The sequence below is a fragment of the Argopecten irradians genome, chromosome 15, assembly GCF_041381155.1.
Source record: "Argopecten irradians isolate NY chromosome 15, Ai_NY, whole genome shotgun sequence".
In the NCBI taxonomy this organism is placed as follows: Eukaryota; Metazoa; Mollusca; class Bivalvia; order Pectinida; family Pectinidae; genus Argopecten; species Argopecten irradians.
Genome location: NC_091148.1, coordinates 32,227,987 through 32,250,838, shown reverse-complemented (window position 1 = coordinate 32,250,838; position 22,852 = coordinate 32,227,987). Strand labels below are relative to the sequence as shown.

Sequence of the window (22,852 nt, the reverse complement as noted above, 5' to 3'; positions counted from 1 at the left end):
ACGACAAAAGTATAGAGAGAGGTCGTACTATAGTCCAGACTAGGGGACGATTGGCTGTATATCACATAGGCTGAAATACACGACAAAAGTATAGAGAGAAAGGTCGTACTATAGTCCAGACTAGGGGACGATTGGCTGTATATCACATAGGCTGAAATACACGACAAAAGTATAGAGAAAGGTCGTACTATAGTCCAGACTAGGGGACGATTGGCTGTATATCACATAGGCTGAAATACACGACAAAAGTATAGAGAGAGGTGGTACTATAGTCCATGACTAGGGGACGATTGGCTGTATATCACATAGGCTGAAATACACGACAAAAGTATAGAGAGAGGTGGTACTATAGTCCAGACTAGGGGACGATTGGTGTATATCACATAGGCTGAAATACACGACAAAAGTATAGAGAGAGGTGGTACTATAGTCCAGACTAGGGGACGATTGGCTGTATATCACATAGGCTGAAATACACGACAAAAGTATAGAGAAAGGTCGTACTATAGTCCAGACTAGGGGACGATTGACTGTATATTCCATAGGCTGAAATACACGACAAAAGTATAGAGAGAGGTGGTACTATAGTCCAGACTAGGGGACGATTGACTGTATATTCCATAGGCTGAAATACACGACAAAAGTATAGAGAGAGGTGGTACTATAGTCCAGACTAGGGGACGATTGGCTGTATATCACATAGGCTGAAATACACGACAAAAGTATAGAGAAAGGTCGTACTATAGTCCAGACTAGGGGACGATTGACTGTATATTCCATAGGCTGAAATACACGACAAAAAAGTATAGAGAGAGGTCCTACAATAGTCCAGACTAGGGGACGATTGGCTGTATATCCCATAGGCTGAAATACACGACAAAAGTATAGAGAAAGGTGGTACTATAGTCCAGACTAGGGGACGATTGGCTGTATATCCCATAGGCTGAAATACACGACAAAAGTATAGAGAAAGGTCGTACTATAGTCCAGACTAGGGGACGATTGGCTGTATATCACATAGGCTGAAATACACGACAAAAGTATAGAGAGAGGTGGTACTATAGTCCAGACTAGGGGACGATTGGCTGTATATCACATAGGCTGAAATACACGACAAAAGTATAGAGAGAGGCCGTACTATAGTCCAGACTAGGGGACGATTGGCTGTATATCACATAGGCTGAAATACACGACAAAAGTATAGAGAAAGGTCGTACTATAGTCCTGAGAATAGGGGACGATTGGATGTATATCCCATAGGCTGAAATATACTTTAGGCCAGACTAGTGGACGATTGACTGTATATCTCATAGGCTGAAATACACGACAAAAGTATAGAGAGAGGTCGTACTATAGTCCAGACTAGGGGACGATTGGCTGTATATCACATAGGCTGAAATACACGACAAAAGTATAGAGAGAGGTCGTACTATAGTCCAGACTAGGGGACGATTGGCTGTATATCACATAGGCTGAAATACACGACAAAAGTATAGAGAGAGGTCGTACTATAGTCCAGACTAGGGGACGATTGGCTGTATATCACATAGGCTGAAATACACGACAAAAGTATAGAGAGAGGTGGTACTATAGTCCAGACTAGGGGACGATTGGCTGTATATCACATAGGCTGAAATACACGACAAAAGTATAGAGAGAGGTGGTACTATAGTCCAGACTAGGGGACGATTGGCTGTATATCACATAGGCTGAAATACACGACAAAAGTATAGAGAGAGGTCGTACTATAGTCCAGACTAGGGGACGATTGGCTGTATATCACATAGGCTGAAATACACGACAAAAGTATAGAGAGAGGTCGTACTATAGTCCAGACTAGGGGACGATTGGCTGTATATCCCATAGGCTGAAATACACGACAAAAGTATAGAGAGAGGTGGTACTATAGTCCAGACTAGGGGACGATTGGCTGTATATCACATAGGCTGAAATACACGACAAAAGTATAGAGAAAGGTCGTACTATAGTCCAGACTAGGGGACGATTGGCTGTATATCACATAGGCTGAAATACACGACAAAAGTATAGAGAGAGGTGGTACTATAGTCCCTACTTAGGGACGATTGGCTGTATATCACATAGGCTGAAATACACGACAAAAGTATAGAGAGAGGTCGTACTATAGTCCAGACTAGGGGACGATTGGCTGTAAATCTCATAGGCTGAAATACACGACAAAAGTATAGAGAGAGGTCGTATTATAGTCCAGACTAGTGGACGATTGGCTTTATAACACATAGGCTGAAATACACTAAAATTCACTGTTCCGTGGTAAAACTTATAGTATATAGGCATTCATGTAAATTGAAACATTTTGACCTTTCTATCAGAGTTAGTTCCCTTCGTGTCAATCCGTCTGTACTATAGTAACTCTGGTAGATAAGAAATAGGTAGGTGTAGTTAAATTAAGAAGAAGAAAAAATCAATCAATCGAGACAAAATTTTAACAAAAATAAATGAATGAAATAAAACATACATATTTTTTAGTTAGTTCAATTTAACAATATTTAACTGTATTTTCAACAAAGCAGACCAGGCACATTTCTTATTTGTTCATAAAAATGACACACCAAAACCAAACAAAAATATTAGATATTCCTCAACTAGCTATATGAAAAAAATGATCAAATTTAACTTACAAGTCGTTCCGGATATAAATTTTAGAAGAAATGGAGCTCCGGCAGGAGACGTGTTATTAATTGCGCATGTCACTGCATCACCGGAAGCATCCGACACAGTCACTTCGTACAGGAATGTTTCTATGGTGACGATCTCGGAGAGGTCACAAGATGCTGGTAAGTTACCAATGACAGGCGACTAAATAGACAAAGGATATCTTACTGAAGTTTGTAACATATACAGGAAAAGATTAACCGTTTGGTTATAATTTCACTTTCGTATAATTTTGAATACTTGCCTATGTTTAGTTTTGGTTGCCTTTTTGATATGCAGTTACTTTTTGTCTTATAATAATCATTTAGATTGTACCTTTGTTAACTAAACTAATTAATGACATCAATTGATTTGATATTCAATAAATACCCGTATCATGTTATCAATCCTACAACATTATTTGATATTTCACACAATTATATCCACATATACTTTTAGATATGTTCAGATGTTTGAGAGTATCTATCTGTGCCTACTAATAAGAACAATATGACATTCAATTTCATTACACATAAACACATAAAGTAAACAGACTTAATTTCGCGGTATCTTGCATCGATAATCACATGCGAGAATAAATAGGTTTACACTATATAGAAGACTCCAAGGAACAATTGCACGGCACTGGGATACCTAATTGTAAAACACATATCTGAAGTTTATGGAATGAACTCTCTACGTAAGGAGTTGGTTGAGACTTACATAGTTGATGACGTTGATCGTTAAAATCCGTTCGTTGCCTAAGTTACAGCGGTCATGGACTCTCATATCCACATAGATGGTACCGAATGTTAGAGGGCCAGTCGTGGTGACCTTACCTAAATAGAATAGCAGATCAGAAATTCAGAAAAAAACATCTCCCAAAGCTACATGAAAATACTGTAAATCGACTAATTTTGGCGTCCTATTATTTTGCGAAGTTAAAAAGGTGTCAGGCAGATGTACAATATATCCTTATGATTCTTAATCGCAAAATTAGATCACCACAAAAAAGTAGTTAGGTATGAAAACGCGACAATTAGTTGATTTTCAGCAATAGGTCAAATAAACAGGGATAGGGTCAAACATAATACATTTGTTTACACATCAGTACAGGGACAAAATAAGTCTAACCTATTACAGATGGGCCCAGTGTCATGAACATTTCTTCACTTTAAGGGATTCCTTAATTTAAATTTCTCTATAGGAAAGCATTACGGAAGTTAAGGAAAAAACTTGAGTTAAGGAGCATCCCTTAAAATCTGTAATGCTTTCTATGGAGAGTTTTAAATATAAACATACACTTTATTTCTTTTCTACATCGATTACGAAACAAGTTATATAACTTATGTAAATCACTCTCGATAGCCCGGATGTAAGCGCGCGAGGGGCCTTAGTGTGGTTTTGGTTTGTTTAGTTTTACGTCCTATTAACAGCTAGGGTCATGTAAGGACGTGCCATGTTTGTTGGTGGAGGAAAGCCGGAGTACCCGGAGAAAAACCACCGGTCAGCGGTCAGCGGTCAGTACCTGGCAACTGCCCCACATGCGAGGGGCCTTAGTGTGGGAGGAGTGCCCGGATAAAACCCACGTGATCGGGCAGGTGACCCCTAATCTTTTCACGTCCGTGCCAGGGATCGAACCCCAGCCGACTAGGTGTTTTTAGAGAGTTATATGTTCAAGTATTCCTTAAAGTTAAGGAATGTTCGTTAAACTGGGCCATGGTATATAAAGAATGAAAAGGATGTTAAATCTCTTCAGAAATATTCTATCATGCAAACATGTGTATAGAAATACATTTATCCTGTATAGTATAATAGGCCTATTACTTGACCGGGGCTTTCTTTCGAAACATTCAAATTAAAACACAAAAAAAAAAAAAAAAAAAAAAAAAAAAAAATATACGAACAAATTAGATAGTTAATACAAATATGCATTTATTTATACAGCAATAAAATATCAAACCACTACAGAACGTTACGAGAATTTTATATTGACCACCATCAGAAAAAGTTGTATTATGATTCAGATAATTTCCTTAGAAGGAATCGAAGGCTTACTTTCAAATGGAACCTTTTTTCAAAACCGTCATATTTTCAAGATTTAAATTTTTCATGTGACTGTAAGAAATCGAAGGCATACTTTCAGGACCAGCCTATTTTCGATTCAGACTCATTATCGAAATTTTAGAGTATAATAAATATTCCAATGGAACAAAAAGGTATAGGCTAGTAAGCACACATATACACCTTCGCACATTTTATGTCTGTTTCAGAAAGAATATAACTTTGTTACATGTAACATGATATATAAAAATCAAAACGTTAATACTAGAACATTTTAGTAAAATCGACGAAAAGCGGTGGATGTTTTTATTCACCAGTTATGGATAGTGCTTATATATATTGATATTATGAGTAAATACAAACTTCACTAATTATGTTAAAAAAAATTGTTTTATACAAATGTTTGATCCATTCTGAAAATTGACATGAATATCGGTGAACAGTTACGAACAATATTGTGCATAGGGTCAAAGCTGCAAAATTGCCACAAAGCCCATATTGTATGTCAGATTCATTTTTTGTATGTAACTTTGATTGACAATAGTTCAAACCCGAGCACACAGAGTTATTAACCCGAGCACAAGGACATATAAACCCGAGCACAAGGACATATAAACCCGAGCACACAGACATATAAACCCGAGCACACGGACATATAAACCCGAGCACACAGACATATAAACCCGAGCACACGGACATATAAACCCGAGCACACGGACATATTAACCCGAGCACAAGGACATATAAACCCGAGCACAAGGACATATAAACACACGAGCACAAGGACATATAAACCCGAGCACAAGGACATATAAACCCGAGCACAAGGACATATAAACCCGAGCACAAGGACATATAAACCCGAACAAGGACATATAAACCCGACACAAGAAGAACCCGAAACCGAGGGACATATAAACCCGACCACAAGACATATAAACCCGACACACAGACATATAAACCCGAGCACAAGGACATATTAACCCGAGCACAAGGACATATAAACCCGAGCACACGGACATATAAACCCGAGCACACGGACATATTAACCCGAGCACAAGGACATATAAACCCGAGCACAAGGACATATAAACCCGAGCACAAGGACATATAAACCCGAGCACAAGGACATATAAACCCGAGCACAAGGACATATAAACCCGAGCACACAGACATATAAACCCGAGCACAAGGACATATAAACCCGAGCACAAGGGACATATAAACCCGAGCACAAGGACATATAAACCCGAGCACACAGACATATAAACCCGAGCACAAGGACATATAAACCAACAAGAATATAAACCCGAGCACACAGGACATATAAACCCGAGCACACGGACATATAACCGACACAAGGACATATAAACCCGACCACACAGACATATAAACCCGAGTACACGGACATATAAACCCGAGCACAAGGACATATAAACCCGAGCACACGGACATATTAACCCGAGCACAAGGACATATAAACCCGAGCACAAGGCACATATAAACACAAGGACATATAAACCCGAGCACAAGGACATATAAACCCGAGCACAAGGACATATAAACCCGAGCACAAGGACATATAAACCCGAGCACAAGGACATATAAACCCGAGCACAAGGACATATAAACCCGAGCACAAGGACATATAAACCCGAGCACAAGGACATATAAACCCGAGCACACAGGACATATAAACCCGAGCACAAGGACATATAAACCCGAGCACAAGGACATATAAACCCGAGCACAAGGACATATAAACCCGAGCACAAGGACATATAAACCCGAGCACAAGGACATATAAACCCGAGCACAAGGACATATAACCCGAGCAAGGACATATAAACCCGAGCACAAGGACATATAAACCCGAGCACAAGGACATATAAACCCGAGCACAAGGACATATAAACCCGAGCACACGGACATATAAACCCGAGCACACAGACATATAAACCCGAGCACAAGGACATATAAACCCGAGCACAAGGACATATAAACCCGAGCACACAGGACATATAAACCCGAGCACACAGGACATATAAACCCGAGCACAAGGACATATAAACCCGAGCACACGGACATATAAACCCGAGCACAAGGACATATAAACCCGAGCACAAGGACATATAAACCCGAGCACAAGGACATATAAACCCGAGCACACAGGACATATATAAACCCGAGCACACAGACATATAAACCCGAGCACAAGGACATATAAACCCGAGCACAAGGACATATCAACCCGAGCACAAGGACATATAAACCCGAGCACAAGGACATATAAACCCGAGCACAAGGACATATAAACCCGAGCACAAGGACATATAAACCCGAGCACACAGGACATATAAACCCGAGCACAAGGACATATAAACCCGAGCACACGGACATATAAACCCGAGCACAAGGACATATAAACCCGACCCACACAGGACATATAAACCCGAGCACACGGACATATAAACCCGAGCACAAGGACATATAAACCCGAGCACAGGACATATAAACCCGAGCACAAGGACATATAAACCCGAGCACAAGACATATAACCCGAGCACACATATAAACCCGAGCACAAGGACATATAAACCCGAGCACACGGACATATAAACCCGAGCACAAGGACATATAAACCCGAGCACAAGGACATATAAACCCGAGCACACACAGGACATATAAACCCGAGCACAAGGACATATAAACCCGAGCACAAGGACATATAAACCCGAGCACAAGGACATATAAACCCGAGCACACAGACATATAAACCCGAGCACAGGACATATAAACCCGAGCACAAGGACATATAAACCCGAGCACACAGGACATATAAACCCGAGCACACAGGACATATAAACCCGAGCACAAAGACATATAAACCCGAGCACAAGGACATATTAACCCGAGCACAAGGACATATAAACCCGAGCACACGGACATATAAACCCGAGCACACAGACATATATAACCCGAGCACAAGGACATATAAACCCGAGCACAAGGACATATAAACCCGAGCACAAGACATATAAACCCGAGCACACAGACATATAAACCCGAGCACAAGGACATATAAACCCGAGCACAAGACATATAACCCAGCACAAGGACATATAAACCCGAGCACAAGGACATATAAACCCGAGCACACAGGACATATAAACCCGAGCACACAGACATATAAACCCGAGCACACGGACATATAAACCCGAGCACAAGGACATATAAACCCGAGCACAAGGACATATAAACCCGAGCACAAGGACATATAAACCCGAGCACACGGACATATAAACCCGAGCACACGGACATATTAACCCGAGCACACGGACATATTAACCCGAGCACACGACATATAACCCGGCACAAGGACATATAAACCCGAGCACAAGGACATATAAACCCGAGCACAAGGACATATAAACCCGAGCACACAGACATATAAACCCGAGCACACGGACATATAAACCCGAGCACAAGGACATATTAACCCGAACACAAGGACATATCAATCCGAGCACAAGGACATATCAACCCGAGCACACAGACATATAAACCCGAGCACACAGACATATAAACCCGAGCACACGGACATATAAACCCGAGCACACAGACATATAAACCCGAGCACAAAGACATATAAACCCGAGCACACGGACATATCAACCCGAGTACAAGGACATATCAACCCGAGCACAAGGACATATCAACCCGAGCACACAGACATATAAACCCGAGCACAAGGACATATTAACCCGAGCACAAGGACATATTAACCCGAGCACACGGACATATCAACCCGAGCACACGGACATATTAACCCGAGCACACGGACATATAAACCCGAGCACAAGGACATATTAACCCGAGCACACGGACATATAAACCCGAGCACAAGGACATATAAACCCGAATACACAGACATATAAACCCGAGCACACGGAAATATAAACCCGAGCACACAGACATATAAACCCGAGCACAAGGACATATAAACCCGAGCACACGGACATATCAACCCGAGCACACGGACATATAAACCCGAGTACACAGACATATAAACCCGAGCACAAGGACATATAAACCCGAGCACAAGGACATATAAACCCGAGCACACGGACATATAAACCCGAGCACAAGGACATATAAACCCGAGCACAAGGACATATAAACCCGAGCACACGGACATATAAACCCGAGCACAAGGACATATTAACCCGAGCACAAGGACATATAAACTTTTTAAATTTTGCAATGGTATGAACTCCCGCTTCATTTAACCTTAACGAGGAAAAAAGTTTTTCGTTCATAAACATTTTACAACATAAAGGAGTATATCCTACTTAAGGTAAGAGAAGGTAAGATCACAATGACAAGCGGTATGACGAAGGTAAAATATCTCACCGGTCGCTATATCCACAGCGACATTAGCCGTGGATGGAGTGATGCTCCGAAGGGTCAGTACCAGAGTGGACACATCTTCGACGTCCAAATCGGTGTACGAGATTGTGTACAACAACGACCCGACCGGGGTGTCGTCATAGGCATCTATGGACGCCGGCAGGTTAGTGAAGTCGGCTTTGTTTCCTGTCAGATTCAGTGTTGTCGTAAAAAGAATCAATGTTGTCGTATACAGAATCAATGTTTGTCGTAAAATGAATCAATTTTGTCGTAAAAAGAATAAATGTTGTCTTAAAAACATTTTTTAAGTAAAAACATAGTTTATCATTTTCTTTTTATATTTTTTTAGAAATTAACGTTGATATCCTCGCACAGGAGAAATATCATTCAACATACTTTCACCATACTTCATTACACATTTGTCTTATTGCTTCAATTGAATAATGTCACGGCGAAAATGCATTTACGGTCATACCATTTCTAACGGGTAAAGTTTTCGTTTAAAATAAAAGGAGTGAATTTTGTCGAAAAAAGATTGATGTTGTAAAAGGAAATGATGTTCTGCTGAAAGGAACTGATGTAAGTTGTCGTAAATAACATTGATGCATAAGTTTGTGTTCATTTAAATACCCGAACCAATTCAAAGCGTTTGATAAGATAAATCCGTTAAGTAATATAAATGATTTTTGTCCTATCTAAGTAAATGCATTTACTGCCATACCCTTCCCAATGCATTGTATGTATAAACCTGCTACAAGGTCCTTTCGTTTGAAGTCTTAGATCAGAGCCGCAATATTTCATATATGTCTTTACAACTAAAGCAATCCCGTTTGTTTTCATAATACACAGTGATCTGCCCTTGCAGAAATCACGTGTATCGATTGTAACGTCATCATTTTGTGGGTGCAGATTACACCGTAGAATATCCCTGAAAATGTGACGATACGCTCAGAAAAAAACATGACGTAACAAATGATATCTACACGCAAGGATAGATAACTCTGTGATATGCAAATGTATAAAAAAATTCATAGTGATTCGTATTGGTGAACTAGATACCTACCGTTACTTATATAATACTTAATGGCGTATATCCTGTTGTTGATATACGGAGTCGACAGCGAAAAGTTGTAGCCTTCCGCCACATCACCGATTGACACCACTATGTTCCGATCGTACGATCCGGAGCCGTAAGCTATGACTCCAGTACTTTCCGTGTACCTGTTGGCGAGAACGGTTTAAAGTTATATCCCTGGAATGTTAAGTTATCTCCCCGGAATGTCAAGTAATCTCCACGGAATGATGATGACGCTCCAGTTTATTCCCCTATCTTCATACAGCTAAATTTCTTTAATCAGGAGGGGAGGCTATACTAGACAGTGAGCAAAGATCAAGGTAGACGTGTTGAACAAAAATAACTCAATTTTATATGTTACATACAATTCTAATGGTTAGAAGTTTCCTGGTTATTTTTGCATCAGCTAAAAGAATTGAACGTCGAGTATCATGACGTAAGAACGTTTGCGCGAGAAATTTTAAAAGCGGCACAGTCATTGGTCACACTAAACCATTTTAAAAGCGACACAGTCATTGGTCATACTAAACCATTTTAAAAGCGGCACAGTCATTGGTCACACTAAACCATTTTAAAAGTGACACAGTCATTGGTCACACTAAACCATTTTAAAAGTGACACAGTCATTGGTCACACTAAACATTTTAAAAGTGACACAGTCATTGGTCACACTAAACCATTTTAAAAGTGACACATCATGTTAACCATTTAGGTCATTGCACAAACCATTTTAAATGACACATCATTGGTACAAAACATTTTAAAGTGACACAGTCATTGGTCACACTAAACCATTTTAAAAGTGACACAGTCATTGGTCACACTAAACCATTTTAAAAGTGACACAGTCATTGGTCACACTAAACCATTTTAAAAGTGACACAGTCATTGGTCACACTAAACCATTTTAAAAGTGACAGTCAGTCACTAAACATTTAAAGTGACACAGTCATTGGTCACACTAAACCATTTTAAAAGTGACACAGTCGTTGGTCACACTAAACCATTTTAAAAGTGACACAGTCATTGGTCACAACATTTTAAAAGGACACAGCATTGTCACCTAAACATTTAAAAGTGACACAGTCATTGGTCACACTAAACATTTAAATTTTAAAGTGACACAGTCATTGGTCACACTAAACCATTTTAAAAGTGACACAGTCATTGGTCACACTAAACAATTTTAAAAGTGACAGTCATTGGTCACACTAAACAATTTTAAAAGTGACAGTCATTGGTCTTACTAAACCATTTTAAAAGTGACACAGTCATTGGTCACACTAAACCATTTTAAAAGCGGCACAATCATTGGTCACACTAAACCATTTTAAAAGTGACACAGTCACTGGTCTTACTAAACCATTTTAAAAGCGGCACAGTCACTGGTCTTACTAAACCATTTTAAAAGCGACACAGTCGTTGGTCATACTAAACCATTTTAAATGCGGCACAGTCACTGGTCTTACTAAACCATTTTAAAAGCGGCACAGTCATTGGTCACACTAAACCATATGGTCACAAGTCTATTTTGCTTTCTTGTTAAAGTAAGTAAATTAATTAGTACCTTACTGAGTCAGGAGCATATTTTGCGTTTAAAAATGTATTTTTTTGTCTGAACCCAAACATATTGACACTCATATCTAAATGGAAATTCGTGTGAAAAACCATTCGAACTTGAAAAAAAAAAAAAAAAAAATTAAAAAAAAATATGAAGCGAACCGTGTGTCAGTTTTAATGCTAACTACAATCACAATCGAATACAAAAAGAAGAACGGTATGATTTTATAGATATAGAAAATAACTGATAAAAGAACTCTATCTATATAGAGCCTTAAACCTACCATCCAATGAAGTCTCCTGTCTGTAAATATACATCGGCTGGAAAATATATCGTCCAAGTGGTATCCCCTGGAAAAAACCAGCACATATAGTTGTAAACTCAGATTTGTATTACTTGATGTTACCATTTTTTAACTTCGTGGGGTTATAAAAGAAATTTTGTTTGCAAACTGTGGGAACGGCGTCCTGGATTCTCACAAAAGCTTTGCAAAATAGTGACATCAATACTCATAATTAAATTTTTGGACTAAAAATGACTGGCCTATCAGAAAGTCTGATTACGTATGAAAACAAAGAAAAAACAACATAATTGTAATGCTATGAGAATGTTATAAAAATGTTATAAGAAACACAGTATACAGAGACGTCCTGTATATAGGTGTAAACTAACAGTTAAAGATACTCCACCGCCGACAGAGCATAAATGATATTCATCATTTGAACAATAATTGGTGTTTAATCGTGTATATAATAGTCTAATTACCACAAAATAATCTATTTTGCCTTTGGTACATGCGCATTCAGTAGTTCATTTCATATAGGATATAGTAGTACAGAATTTTTTTCGGGATGCAATTAATTACAGTGGCGTAGCGCTCGTGCATGCTTGAGCATGCAAAATAATACTCTGACTAACATTTTTGTGCCATATGAAAAAACACGACATTTTCATTCACCTAACGCTGCAGAATATTGATGACGTATAAATATATGTGATATGACCGACTGTATGCCTAACATTACTTTGTGCATACGTCCTTAAATAACCCTGGCTGTTAATAGGACGTTAAACTAATCAAACCAACTTTTTGCATATATTTGAAAGACTTTCTAGTGAAGATTGGCCATGCCGGAAATTTATCAGAATAGCCTATATATATTCCGTCTTTGCATATTACAGAATTAGCTTCCGTGCGGGTAGGTATATCCATTGTGACGTCATTTTTGTGAGCTCAAGTCACGTCGATTTCTCCGAAAATTATGACGTTACGTTCGCAAACAAATGACGTCATAATCACTGCCTACACGCAAGTGCAGATAACTCTTTAAAATATGCAAATACAGAATATCCGGTTACCAAGTTGTTTTTATGTTTGAATCATGTCGAAGACAACATTAGACTTCTTCACCAAAATCTCTCGAGCAAATGTGGATTTTGAATCAGCAACATCGCATGAAAAGTTAGAAATATTCTGAAAAGCAAATTAATATTTTAAAATGATAGCAAAAACATCTAAAATTACACTTGCAACAAGTTTTTGACCTAAGTTACGATGATTTTTTTTCAATATTTGTTCATTTCCCGCCCCGTTAAAACGCGTGTTAATCCATGATTTCCGTTGTATTTCTCACCAAATAGTTAATTTTTTTTGTCGAGGATGAACAGGTTGTGGATTTAGAAAATAGTTGTTCTTGTTTTTTTTTTAATAGACATCTAAATAGACCAGAATGGGTAGAAAACTAAATATAATCTATAGGCCTAGTACGATTATATAGTGTAGACAATATAAAATCACCACTGTTCTAATTTTGTGTAGTATTTTTGCGTGGTTATCACCTAGATATTGTGACCTCAATTTAACTATTCGTATATACGTTAATAGTTATCATAGAGGTAAAATAGCTGCTACATTGTAATAATTTCACGCCAGCTTCTGGCTTTTTCATATTTTTAACTTAAAGTAAAATTAGAAGCTCAAACTTTTCAATGATGGTAATGGTGTAAAGTAAGTAACTTTTGTAACTGAAGAAAAATACTAAATCGTCTGCTCCCGTTTTTAATAGTGAAAAAAATACCATTTATCAGCGGTGGAGCATCTTTAAGGAGTGGCGACCTCGCACGTGGCGATGCTACTTAGTACATTCTGTGTTATACTGAGATACTGCTTAAAATCGTCGTTGATACCACCTCATTGTGGCTTTGAGTTGGCCGTTGAGGCTGTGAACTGTTACTTGCATGAGCTACGCTATAATAATTACATTATTAATATCTCTCCCTGCTTGGCATTCAGCAGAAAGAGAGACGACTAGTACAGGCGATGTCAGTATAAATCGCTGTGACCAGCTGGGATGAACTTCCCCTAGTCACTGTACCCAACTGGATGTGGGTAACTGTAGTTACGCTCTACAAAATTAGTGACGGTGATTTAGGTCAGATTTCGCAGGCCTCAGTTTACATATGTTTGTAGGGCAATGCTGACCGTGCTGTCAATTACATGTGTTTATAAGGAAGATCAAATAACTAAATTTTGAAGCGAGGCACTCAACTGTAGTAAGACAATGTGAAATATGAATCAAACTCTTGTGAAAAAAATACAAAACATAAAATAATCCACATCTTTTGCTCTAACAAATCATGATTATATAGATGATGCAGTGAATAGTCGGGCAAAGAAAAAAAAAGGTTAATTGCGTTCATTTTCCTTCCAAAAGGCCTTACATATCAAAACGATAATCAAGTTCTGCTTACGTTGTCCAGTTTTGACCATTGAAAGTATTTAAAAGCCCAATGAAATTTAGCGCAGTTCTAAAAATGAATTCGCCTAACTGTTTGAAAGCAAGGTTACGTATCAACACGGACATAGCCAGCCGGGAGGACGTTTTAGGATTCTTATACTAAAAAATATAAATTATAGTTCGCATGCAGAGCGATTTTGACGGCAAATTTCATTTTTTTCTGTTTCATAAAAAAATATATTAACACTATTTTTGCCGACTAAAACCTTCCTTTGCACGGCTATTCACTTAAATACGCGTACTCAACTTCGATATGCAAGGTATTCAGTACCCTCTCTGACAATTATCATAGGTATAACGATTTTTGTAGGTATTAAACCGATTTCTTAATTTAAATTAATTTATACCAGACTGGCCGGGTGTTAATGTCGTTGACATATTTCCGTTTCTTGACTTTCTTTTTTCAATGACGTCAGGATAATTCAGCAATGATGTCAATAGTTTCAACTTCATCGGGATATGAAAAACATTTTGCTTATAATTAATTTTTGAGATTACAATATAAAACAAAATAAATTGAAACGTATAATTTCATTGATTTTCAAATTTTATTTTTTATAAAAAAATGATTCGTACGACACGAATAAAAACCTTTAAAAATATCACAAATTACGCAAACTGAGGCATGCGAAATCTGACCTATAGTTATGTATAGCCTAATATCATTGGCTGAGCTAAAACCAACCGACCAATGAGATTAGGCTATACATAACTTTCAAGATAGTGGCAAAATGGCAGTCAACCTGACCCGGATAACTATTAACGCTGAAAAACGACATAAGGACCACGAGAGGGGGATTTGAACGAACCGTCAAACAAGTAAATACATTTGTTTTCACCTGTTGTTTGTTTATGTCAAAGCATGTTATTGTAGGCTGACGTGTTTTCAGTGTAGCGAATAGACATTTTCGTTTGCAAAAATGTTCTCGATCGTGTCCGACTAACGGAAATTCGTCAGTTTTTCAAGTTTCGAGGCTGTTTGTGAAAAAAGTAGACAAGTTCAGTAGGATTTCTTGTTATCATCGTGAAGTGTAACATCTTAACTTTCAATTAAGACCAAAGCCGTTGAGATATCTTGTCTGGATATTTTTTACAACACTATGAACTAAATTACCAATTTTGCGTCACGGAGGAGTTCCTTACCTTTCTCTATATATTAGTCTATAGTGGGTCTTTGACTTATCAGAGTGCTAAATACCTATGGTTGAGTACAATGCTAGTGCCTTTAGCGTCATGCTTCAATGTGCACAAGTTTCCACTATACCAAACAGACACTCCCTGATCATATCGCAGCAAACAAAACAAACGCATTTCACATAGCAAGGCATCTCATGTAGGGGAGGCCCTTCTAAAAATGACCTACTCTGTTATAGAACCTTACTCGTAATCAGCCCAACAGTATTTGTACCGAGGGTATTTGTACCGTGGGTATTTGTACCGTGGGTATCTTTACCGGGGTATTTGTAAAGGGGGTCTTTGTACCGGGATATTGGTACCGGGGTATTTGTACCGGGGGTATTTATCATAAGGAATATTTTACCCTTATGAAACTAAAGATTATTTGTAAACACATTGAACTTTCAAAAGTGTAATTTTATAGCTAAGGTATATTGTGTATATATATATTTACCTGTGTTTGTAACACATTTCATTTAGATATTTGATATTAGAAAAATGTGTCGGCTTATCAATTAGCCATCAATATATTTGAAGTCAATAAATCGTTCTGACCGACACGTATGAATTCAAAAGGGAGATTAACTTCCGGATGTTTCGGTCATCTTGAAATTGTTAATCAAAGGAAATCACACGTAATGTGTAGATTACTTAAGTGATAGCGGAACCTATCTTATTGTCATAGAATATGGTTTTTTTTACCCTTTGGCACCGTACGGCGGTCACCATTGTATTTGTGTCGGCTGTCAAAAGTTTAGCTGAAAAAGCCGGTTTACCTATGCTTAACACCTGAAGCCATGTAGTGCCTATATAAGTCGAGAGGGTTAACTGGTCATTACCAATAAACCTCTGAACCTTATTGATGGCTTGACTATTATTTCAGGTAAGAAATTCTATGTTATTGTATACATTTGTTTGTAACCTATTTTTACTATTATGATTACTTATTAACTGTATATCTTCAAATTGTCAATTATTCATTGATTTAATTATTATTTTTGTACGTAATAACACGATGCCATTAATCAGGTATTATGATTGTAAAATGTATTTCAAACTCAAAAGTAAATAATTGAAATTGATGTTAATTAATTTTATTATCATCCAAAGTTACTTATATGTTAGAAATCTATCTTAATTATGGAAGTCGATAATATAATTGTAATTAACCATCTTTGATAAGGTCCCGCAAAGCGGAGACCGCCATATTGTATTTAAACCTATTGAGTTACGTCTCTTTACATTGCACTGTGTAACGTTAACTTTACAGGTTAATTATAATGGTGTATCTTTGTAAATATGATCATTTTAATTATAATAATATCGGCATATGTTAATTATTGTAGGAATATAGATCATTAGGATTTAAATAATAAATCTTCTTGAACAGACATGATTATTTTGAGACAACAGCCGTGACCTCTTTGCTTTTAATACTTGTTGTAAATATGAAATTATTACATGTTGTAGTCATGGAATTATTAGCCATAACTAGGTTATTGTCTTTAGAATTAGCATATTTACTCATAAATCTTTCTGTATTTTATTATAATTAAGAGCATCGGTGATGTTGTCATCTTCGGAAGTAATGTCATTACATGCTCATTGCTATTGCTTTGATTATTTCATATTAAGAAATTATCTTGTTTTGCTAAAATCTGTAGTTGGTCAATTTATTGAATTACTTATAATTAAGATTTTAATATTGTTAATTTTCCCGTCGGCTCCTTTCACGCAAAGCGTATATTATGTACTCTACCGTAAAATAATTATTTTCCCCATTTTATGAGTATTTCCCCAAAACAAAAGAATTGTTTATTCAATATTGTAATCAGTTTATTATTTAGAAAATAACTTGTATTCGAACTACTACAATGTAAATTATGATTTATTAATTTCGATTGTATGTTTTGAATTATGAAACATCATTACCAATAAACCTCTGAACCTTATTGATGGCTTGACTATTATTTCAGAACCAACTACAGCTATATAGACCAACTACAACCGAACCACACAAAAAAAAAAAAACTACATAAAATATTTATACCGGATTTATTTGTGTCGGGTTATTTGTACCGGGCGTATTTTTACCGAGGCATTTGTACCGGGGTTTTTGTACCGGAGGTATTTGTACCGGGGATATTTGTACCGGGGGTATTTGTACCAGGGATATTTGTACCGGAGTATTTGTACCGGGGTATTTGTACCGGGGGTATTTGTACCAGAGATATTTGTACCGGGGGTATGTGTACCGGGGGTATTTGTACCAGGGATATTTGTACCGGGGGTATTTGTACCGGGGTATTTGTACCGGAGGGAATTGTACCGGGGGAACCAAATAGCCTGTCATTTACTTGAGGTTACATAATATTGTAATATACAACTTACTTATAGGCACGTAATAACGGTACTCTGTAATCAAGGTATACTCGTTGGCCGCCAGTGGCCTCCAAAACTGGAATTGTACATAGCCTGTGCCACGTGGGTAGAATTGGATTCTGTCGAGCAAGCCGCAACAGCCAGCATCCATACTAGTGTCTGCCGTTATAACTTGTTCTCCTGTAACGTAATATCAATGAAAATAATTTACTGCATTTTTTTCGTCACGTTTTTGGCGTCGGTGCTTGATAAAATGTCCACGCACAATCATCAGTCTCAGTTAAAGGACCAGACAGAAACAAATCATTACACTAACATATATTTATTTTCCCACCACCATCACCACTATCATCATCAAAAGTCTCAATGTAATGACCAGGCAGTTACAAAACTATTAGACTCATTTTTATCTATTTCACCAGTGAGAATATATGTCTTTTCCAAGGAGTTTATTTATCCAAAACATTTTGAATATACATGTATGTAGAATGTGAAATGATTGGCCTCTTTATAGCTTCGGGGAAATGCATTATGAAGTGCCTGTTAAAATGTCCAGAAGAAAGATGTAACGAACCTTTTGAAACAAACCAGTTCTTGTATCAAATATTCACGTTTTTTTTTTTTTGAAAATATTCAGTTTGAAATCATTCACATTTACATGGACATGCTATTAAAGTTGTATGGTCTATCACTTTCGCTCTTTTTGTCATAGTGAAAACTGTTTAAGAGTTATACATATTTTTCTCCGTCTGTCTGAGTTTTAAACTCTCTAATGTTACCAATTTTTATAAAGTTGCAGCACTGGAAGTATTTCTAATTATAAAAGTAAAAAATCTTTTTAACGTGTACACGTGAAAAATAGGCTCGAAAGATGCCGAATTATTCCGAACTCTTCCGATCATCGTCGCGACAATCTCGAAGTAACACGAGAGTTGTGAAACCAAGAGAAAATGTCAACATTTTTTTATACACAAAACATGTGGTCGACCTCAACAGACTGGATCTACAAAGAAAATAATGCTCGCACATTACAATATTTGATACACACAATATTTTACAGCAATGTGTTAAGTGGATGTTTCAAATACTCCTTCTATGGAGTCTGGACATATACCAGCATGATTTGCTCATATTAGCCAGAAGGAAAACGTAAACAAACATATGTGTGCTTACGCTAGTTACCTGATTCACCACGTGCAGGTCGTGTCGAACTTTAGTCACGTGATACGATTCGGAATCCGATAAAACCCGGGCCGTTTTCGTTTATTCGGAACAACCGGTTCGACCATTGGTTAAAGTCATTATTTCAAGTATAAATCCGGACGGACCTGCAGTTTTTGATACAGGCCTGTGAGGGCTTTGTCAAGGCTCGTCTGAAAACAATATAAAATCACCAGGTCCGTATTTAATTAATAAACGAACAACTAGGTCCAACCAGTCAAACCGTATAATCGAAAACGGCCCCGAAGTCACTGAACATGGCGGTGATTGAAGGCGCTTTATTCAAAACCAGGAATATATGATCCATTGATTTCGGCTCTCTTATAGGCCGACATATGCTTTTTGGGAGATAAATCATCAAGTTACATGTCAATGTTTAAATATCAAATGTTTAATTGACATATCGTTGCATTTGTAGCAATATAACTTTAACAACAACACACCAAAGACGGCCTCTCATATCCTGAGGATTAACTTCAATATACATGTTATATCGGAGTGTAGTCTACCTACACCAGGTGAGATGTTTTTTGCGCTATTCCGTCTTTGCATATTACAGAGTTACCTCCCTTGCGGGTAGGTATCCATTGTTACGTCATTACTTTGTGAGCGCAATTCACGCTCTTTTTGACGAAAGTACATTCTATGACGCTACGCTCTCAAACACATGAGATCATCAAATATCTATTCAAATCTAATCATGTGAAATGCCAAGCACTATTACGATACTATATCAGCCAATTAAATGCGATGTTACAAATGATGACGTCATTAGTTACGTTATGAGTCGATAACATAATTTAACAGCGAACGAAGATGTTCGTTACAGACAAGAATGCAATATACAGATCGCCATTTACAAATACCATATTGTAATGTAATATTCAACTATATAGACCGTTTGATGTGTTAGAAAATCCTTAAAAGTTATATATATATAGCCTACCTGTAGAGCTGGGTAGTGAGCCTAACACCAGTAGGTATGAAAGAATGTAATATTCAACTATATAGACCGTTTGATGTGTTAGAAAATCCTTAAAAGTTATAGATATAGCCTACCTGTAGAGCTTGGTAGTGAGGCTATGTAAGATGCTACATTGTTGGGTCCCATATTACAACCACAGTCTATAAACAAAAAGAAAAAAGAAAAAAATATGTAAATAAATATTTTGATATGTTTATCCTGAATGGCCATATTATCTGCTCTATATACAAATATAAGATTGTATGCATGTGATTGCGTGGGTATTAATCTATGTTGGGAAATCTGGTTTTTAAACAATGTAGGCATACATAATAGACACAGCTGAAGAAAATCTGATGGCAAAATACAATTTAGATTTCCATTTTATTCAAAATTTATTGATATGTTAATCTTTTTACATAGTAGTTTTATTTAAGCGGAAGCTTTATTTGTATTTTAGCAATAGTATTATTTTGCGGTGGTTTTATTTTAGCGGTAATCTTATTTTAGCGTTTTCGCGCTGTTTTTAAAGAGATAATGTATGTACAGCGCTAGGATTTGTATCAGGATAGTTCTGGTATTGACAAAAAAAAAAGATTTTCGCATCTGCGCTAAAATTTAAAATAAGTAAGTACTAAGAGAGTTATTAATTATATTTCGTTGTAGAGCTAAGATCGCTATGACATCAATTCACATAGGAAAAGCGATGTGGGCTTACATGATAACTCATATCAACAGATGTAGACAAATCTGCAGACAAATCGTAATAATTTGTGTAAATTAAACTTATTCATAAATTAATCATAATACAGTACTGGTGTACTAAAATATTTTCTGAATTAGAAATCTTGTGTTTCATTTTGTAAGTATTCTTAGGCGCACTACGTCCCGGAAGAAAACATTACATTTTATAATTGAACAATACTAACGTCAAACCATCTATATATAACGCCTGAGATAAAATCACAATACCAGAGAAATACCAAATTCCCTCTGTACATCTATGTTAACAGAGGAGGATTATTTCATTGTTTTCCCGCGTGGTATTCCGTCTTTGCATATTACAGAGTTAGCTCCCTTGCGGGTAGGTATCGATTGTTACGTCATTATTTTGTGAGCGCGATTCACGTCGTTTTCTCCGAAACGTATGACGTTACGCTCACAAACGCATGACATCACAATCAATACCTACCCGCAAGTGCAGATAACTCTGTAATATGCAAATTCGGAATAGTGATCGTCAACTACCGCGCGGTACCTAGGTAAATGGCCATAAGACAACATGCATTATTTAAATGAACAATTTATTTATCTATTTAAATTTTAAGGAGGTGTGTCATTTAGAACAAACTAATAACAAGAATATCAAGCTCAATTTACAGTTACATTTTAAAGATGCTCCACCGCTGACAAATGGTATGTTTTCACTATCAAAAACAGGAACAGACGATTTAGTATTTTTCTTCAGTTACAAAAGTTACTTACTTTACACCATTACCACCATTAAAAAGTTTGAGTTTCTAATTTTATTTCAAGTTAAAAATATGAAAAATAATTAATTGCATCCCGAAAAAATTCCGTGGCACTAAATCCTATATGGAATGAAGTACTGATTGCACATGCACCAAAGTCGAAATCACTTATTTTATATTATTTTTGTATTAATTAGGCATATATATACACGATTAAACACCAATCATTGTTCAAATGACGAATATCATTTATGCTCTGTCGGCGGTGGAGCATCTTTCAACATTTATGACCGTTTTGGGTATGATATATGCCACTTTATATTAGAATAAAACAAAGCAAAAGGTACTTACATATCTTATCCATATAACAGAAGATAACGAACACAAAGAGCAGCATGCTGGAGTGATGAGTAGCGCCTGTTTTGTTTTTGTGAAGCATTGAATCAAAGTAGACGTTGATCTTATTTGTACTCGTCTGATACCAAACTAGGGACACATAACCAATCAAAGGTCAACTCTATCGAACAATCATACATGTTATAAGGAATAACGTTATTTGTTCCGGTTTTTTTTACCCTTTTTTCCAATACTAACATTGACTTTACTTTTTACAATTCTGATTTACATAGCAGTATGTGAAACTCAGAGTATACAATATGTTACACGTTTATATTTGAATATCAGGGGGCTTTAAAGCGAACGATATCCGGTGAATGGGGTAATGTATTTACAGTGTAAGTCGGCCTCGTTTGGGGATATGTGTACACGTGATCGACACAAAGTTGATACGACAAACACTCGGAATACAACTTATCAAATGATACAAATGAAGGTCGCTTACTGCTATTTGGTAGTCAAGTACTATTTTCAAATAATAATTCGGAACAATTCATATGTGTACAACATTTTATAAAAGGCAGCAACAGGTTTTGTTCATGAACAATGATACACATGAAGACAGCTCTGATGAACAATGATACACATGAAGGTCGCCCTGATGAACAATGATACACATGAAGGTCGCTCTGATGAACAATGATACACATGAAGACAGCT

At 37.1% G+C, this 22,852-nt stretch overlaps 1 protein-coding gene across 1 annotated transcript; it reads right to left on the bottom strand.

Moving 5' to 3' along the window:
- Window positions 1–1,757: 1,757 nt before the first annotated feature.
- Window positions 1,758–22,231, bottom strand: LOC138308785 (uncharacterized). The gene is made up of 9 exons (XM_069249799.1): window positions 22,148–22,231; window positions 20,420–20,485; window positions 18,149–18,319; window positions 12,067–12,133; window positions 10,211–10,368; window positions 9,151–9,333; window positions 3,397–3,512; window positions 2,661–2,838; window positions 1,758–1,867 (listed from the first exon to the last, which is right to left on the bottom strand). Exons 1-9 carry the CDS (start codon window positions 22,191–22,193, stop codon window positions 1,758–1,760), a joined length of 1,095 nt encoding a protein of 364 aa, XP_069105900.1. The 5' UTR covers window positions 22,194–22,231.
- Between the last annotated feature and the right edge of the window lie 621 nt (window positions 22,232–22,852).

Excerpts from the sequence above, each read along its gene's own strand:
- LOC138308785 (XM_069249799.1), bottom strand. The coding sequence starts at position 22,193 with ATGCTGCTCTTTGTGTTCGTTATCTTCTGTTATATGGATAAGATAT. Across the intron at positions 18,320-20,419 it reads CTCACTACCAAGCTCTACAG|GAGAACAAGTTATAACGGCA; the intron begins GTAGGCTATATC and ends ATTACGTTACAG. Across the intron at positions 10,369-12,066 it reads ACAGGAGACTTCATTGGATG|GTACACGGAAAGTACTGGAG; the intron begins GTAGGTTTAAGG and ends TCTCGCCAACAG.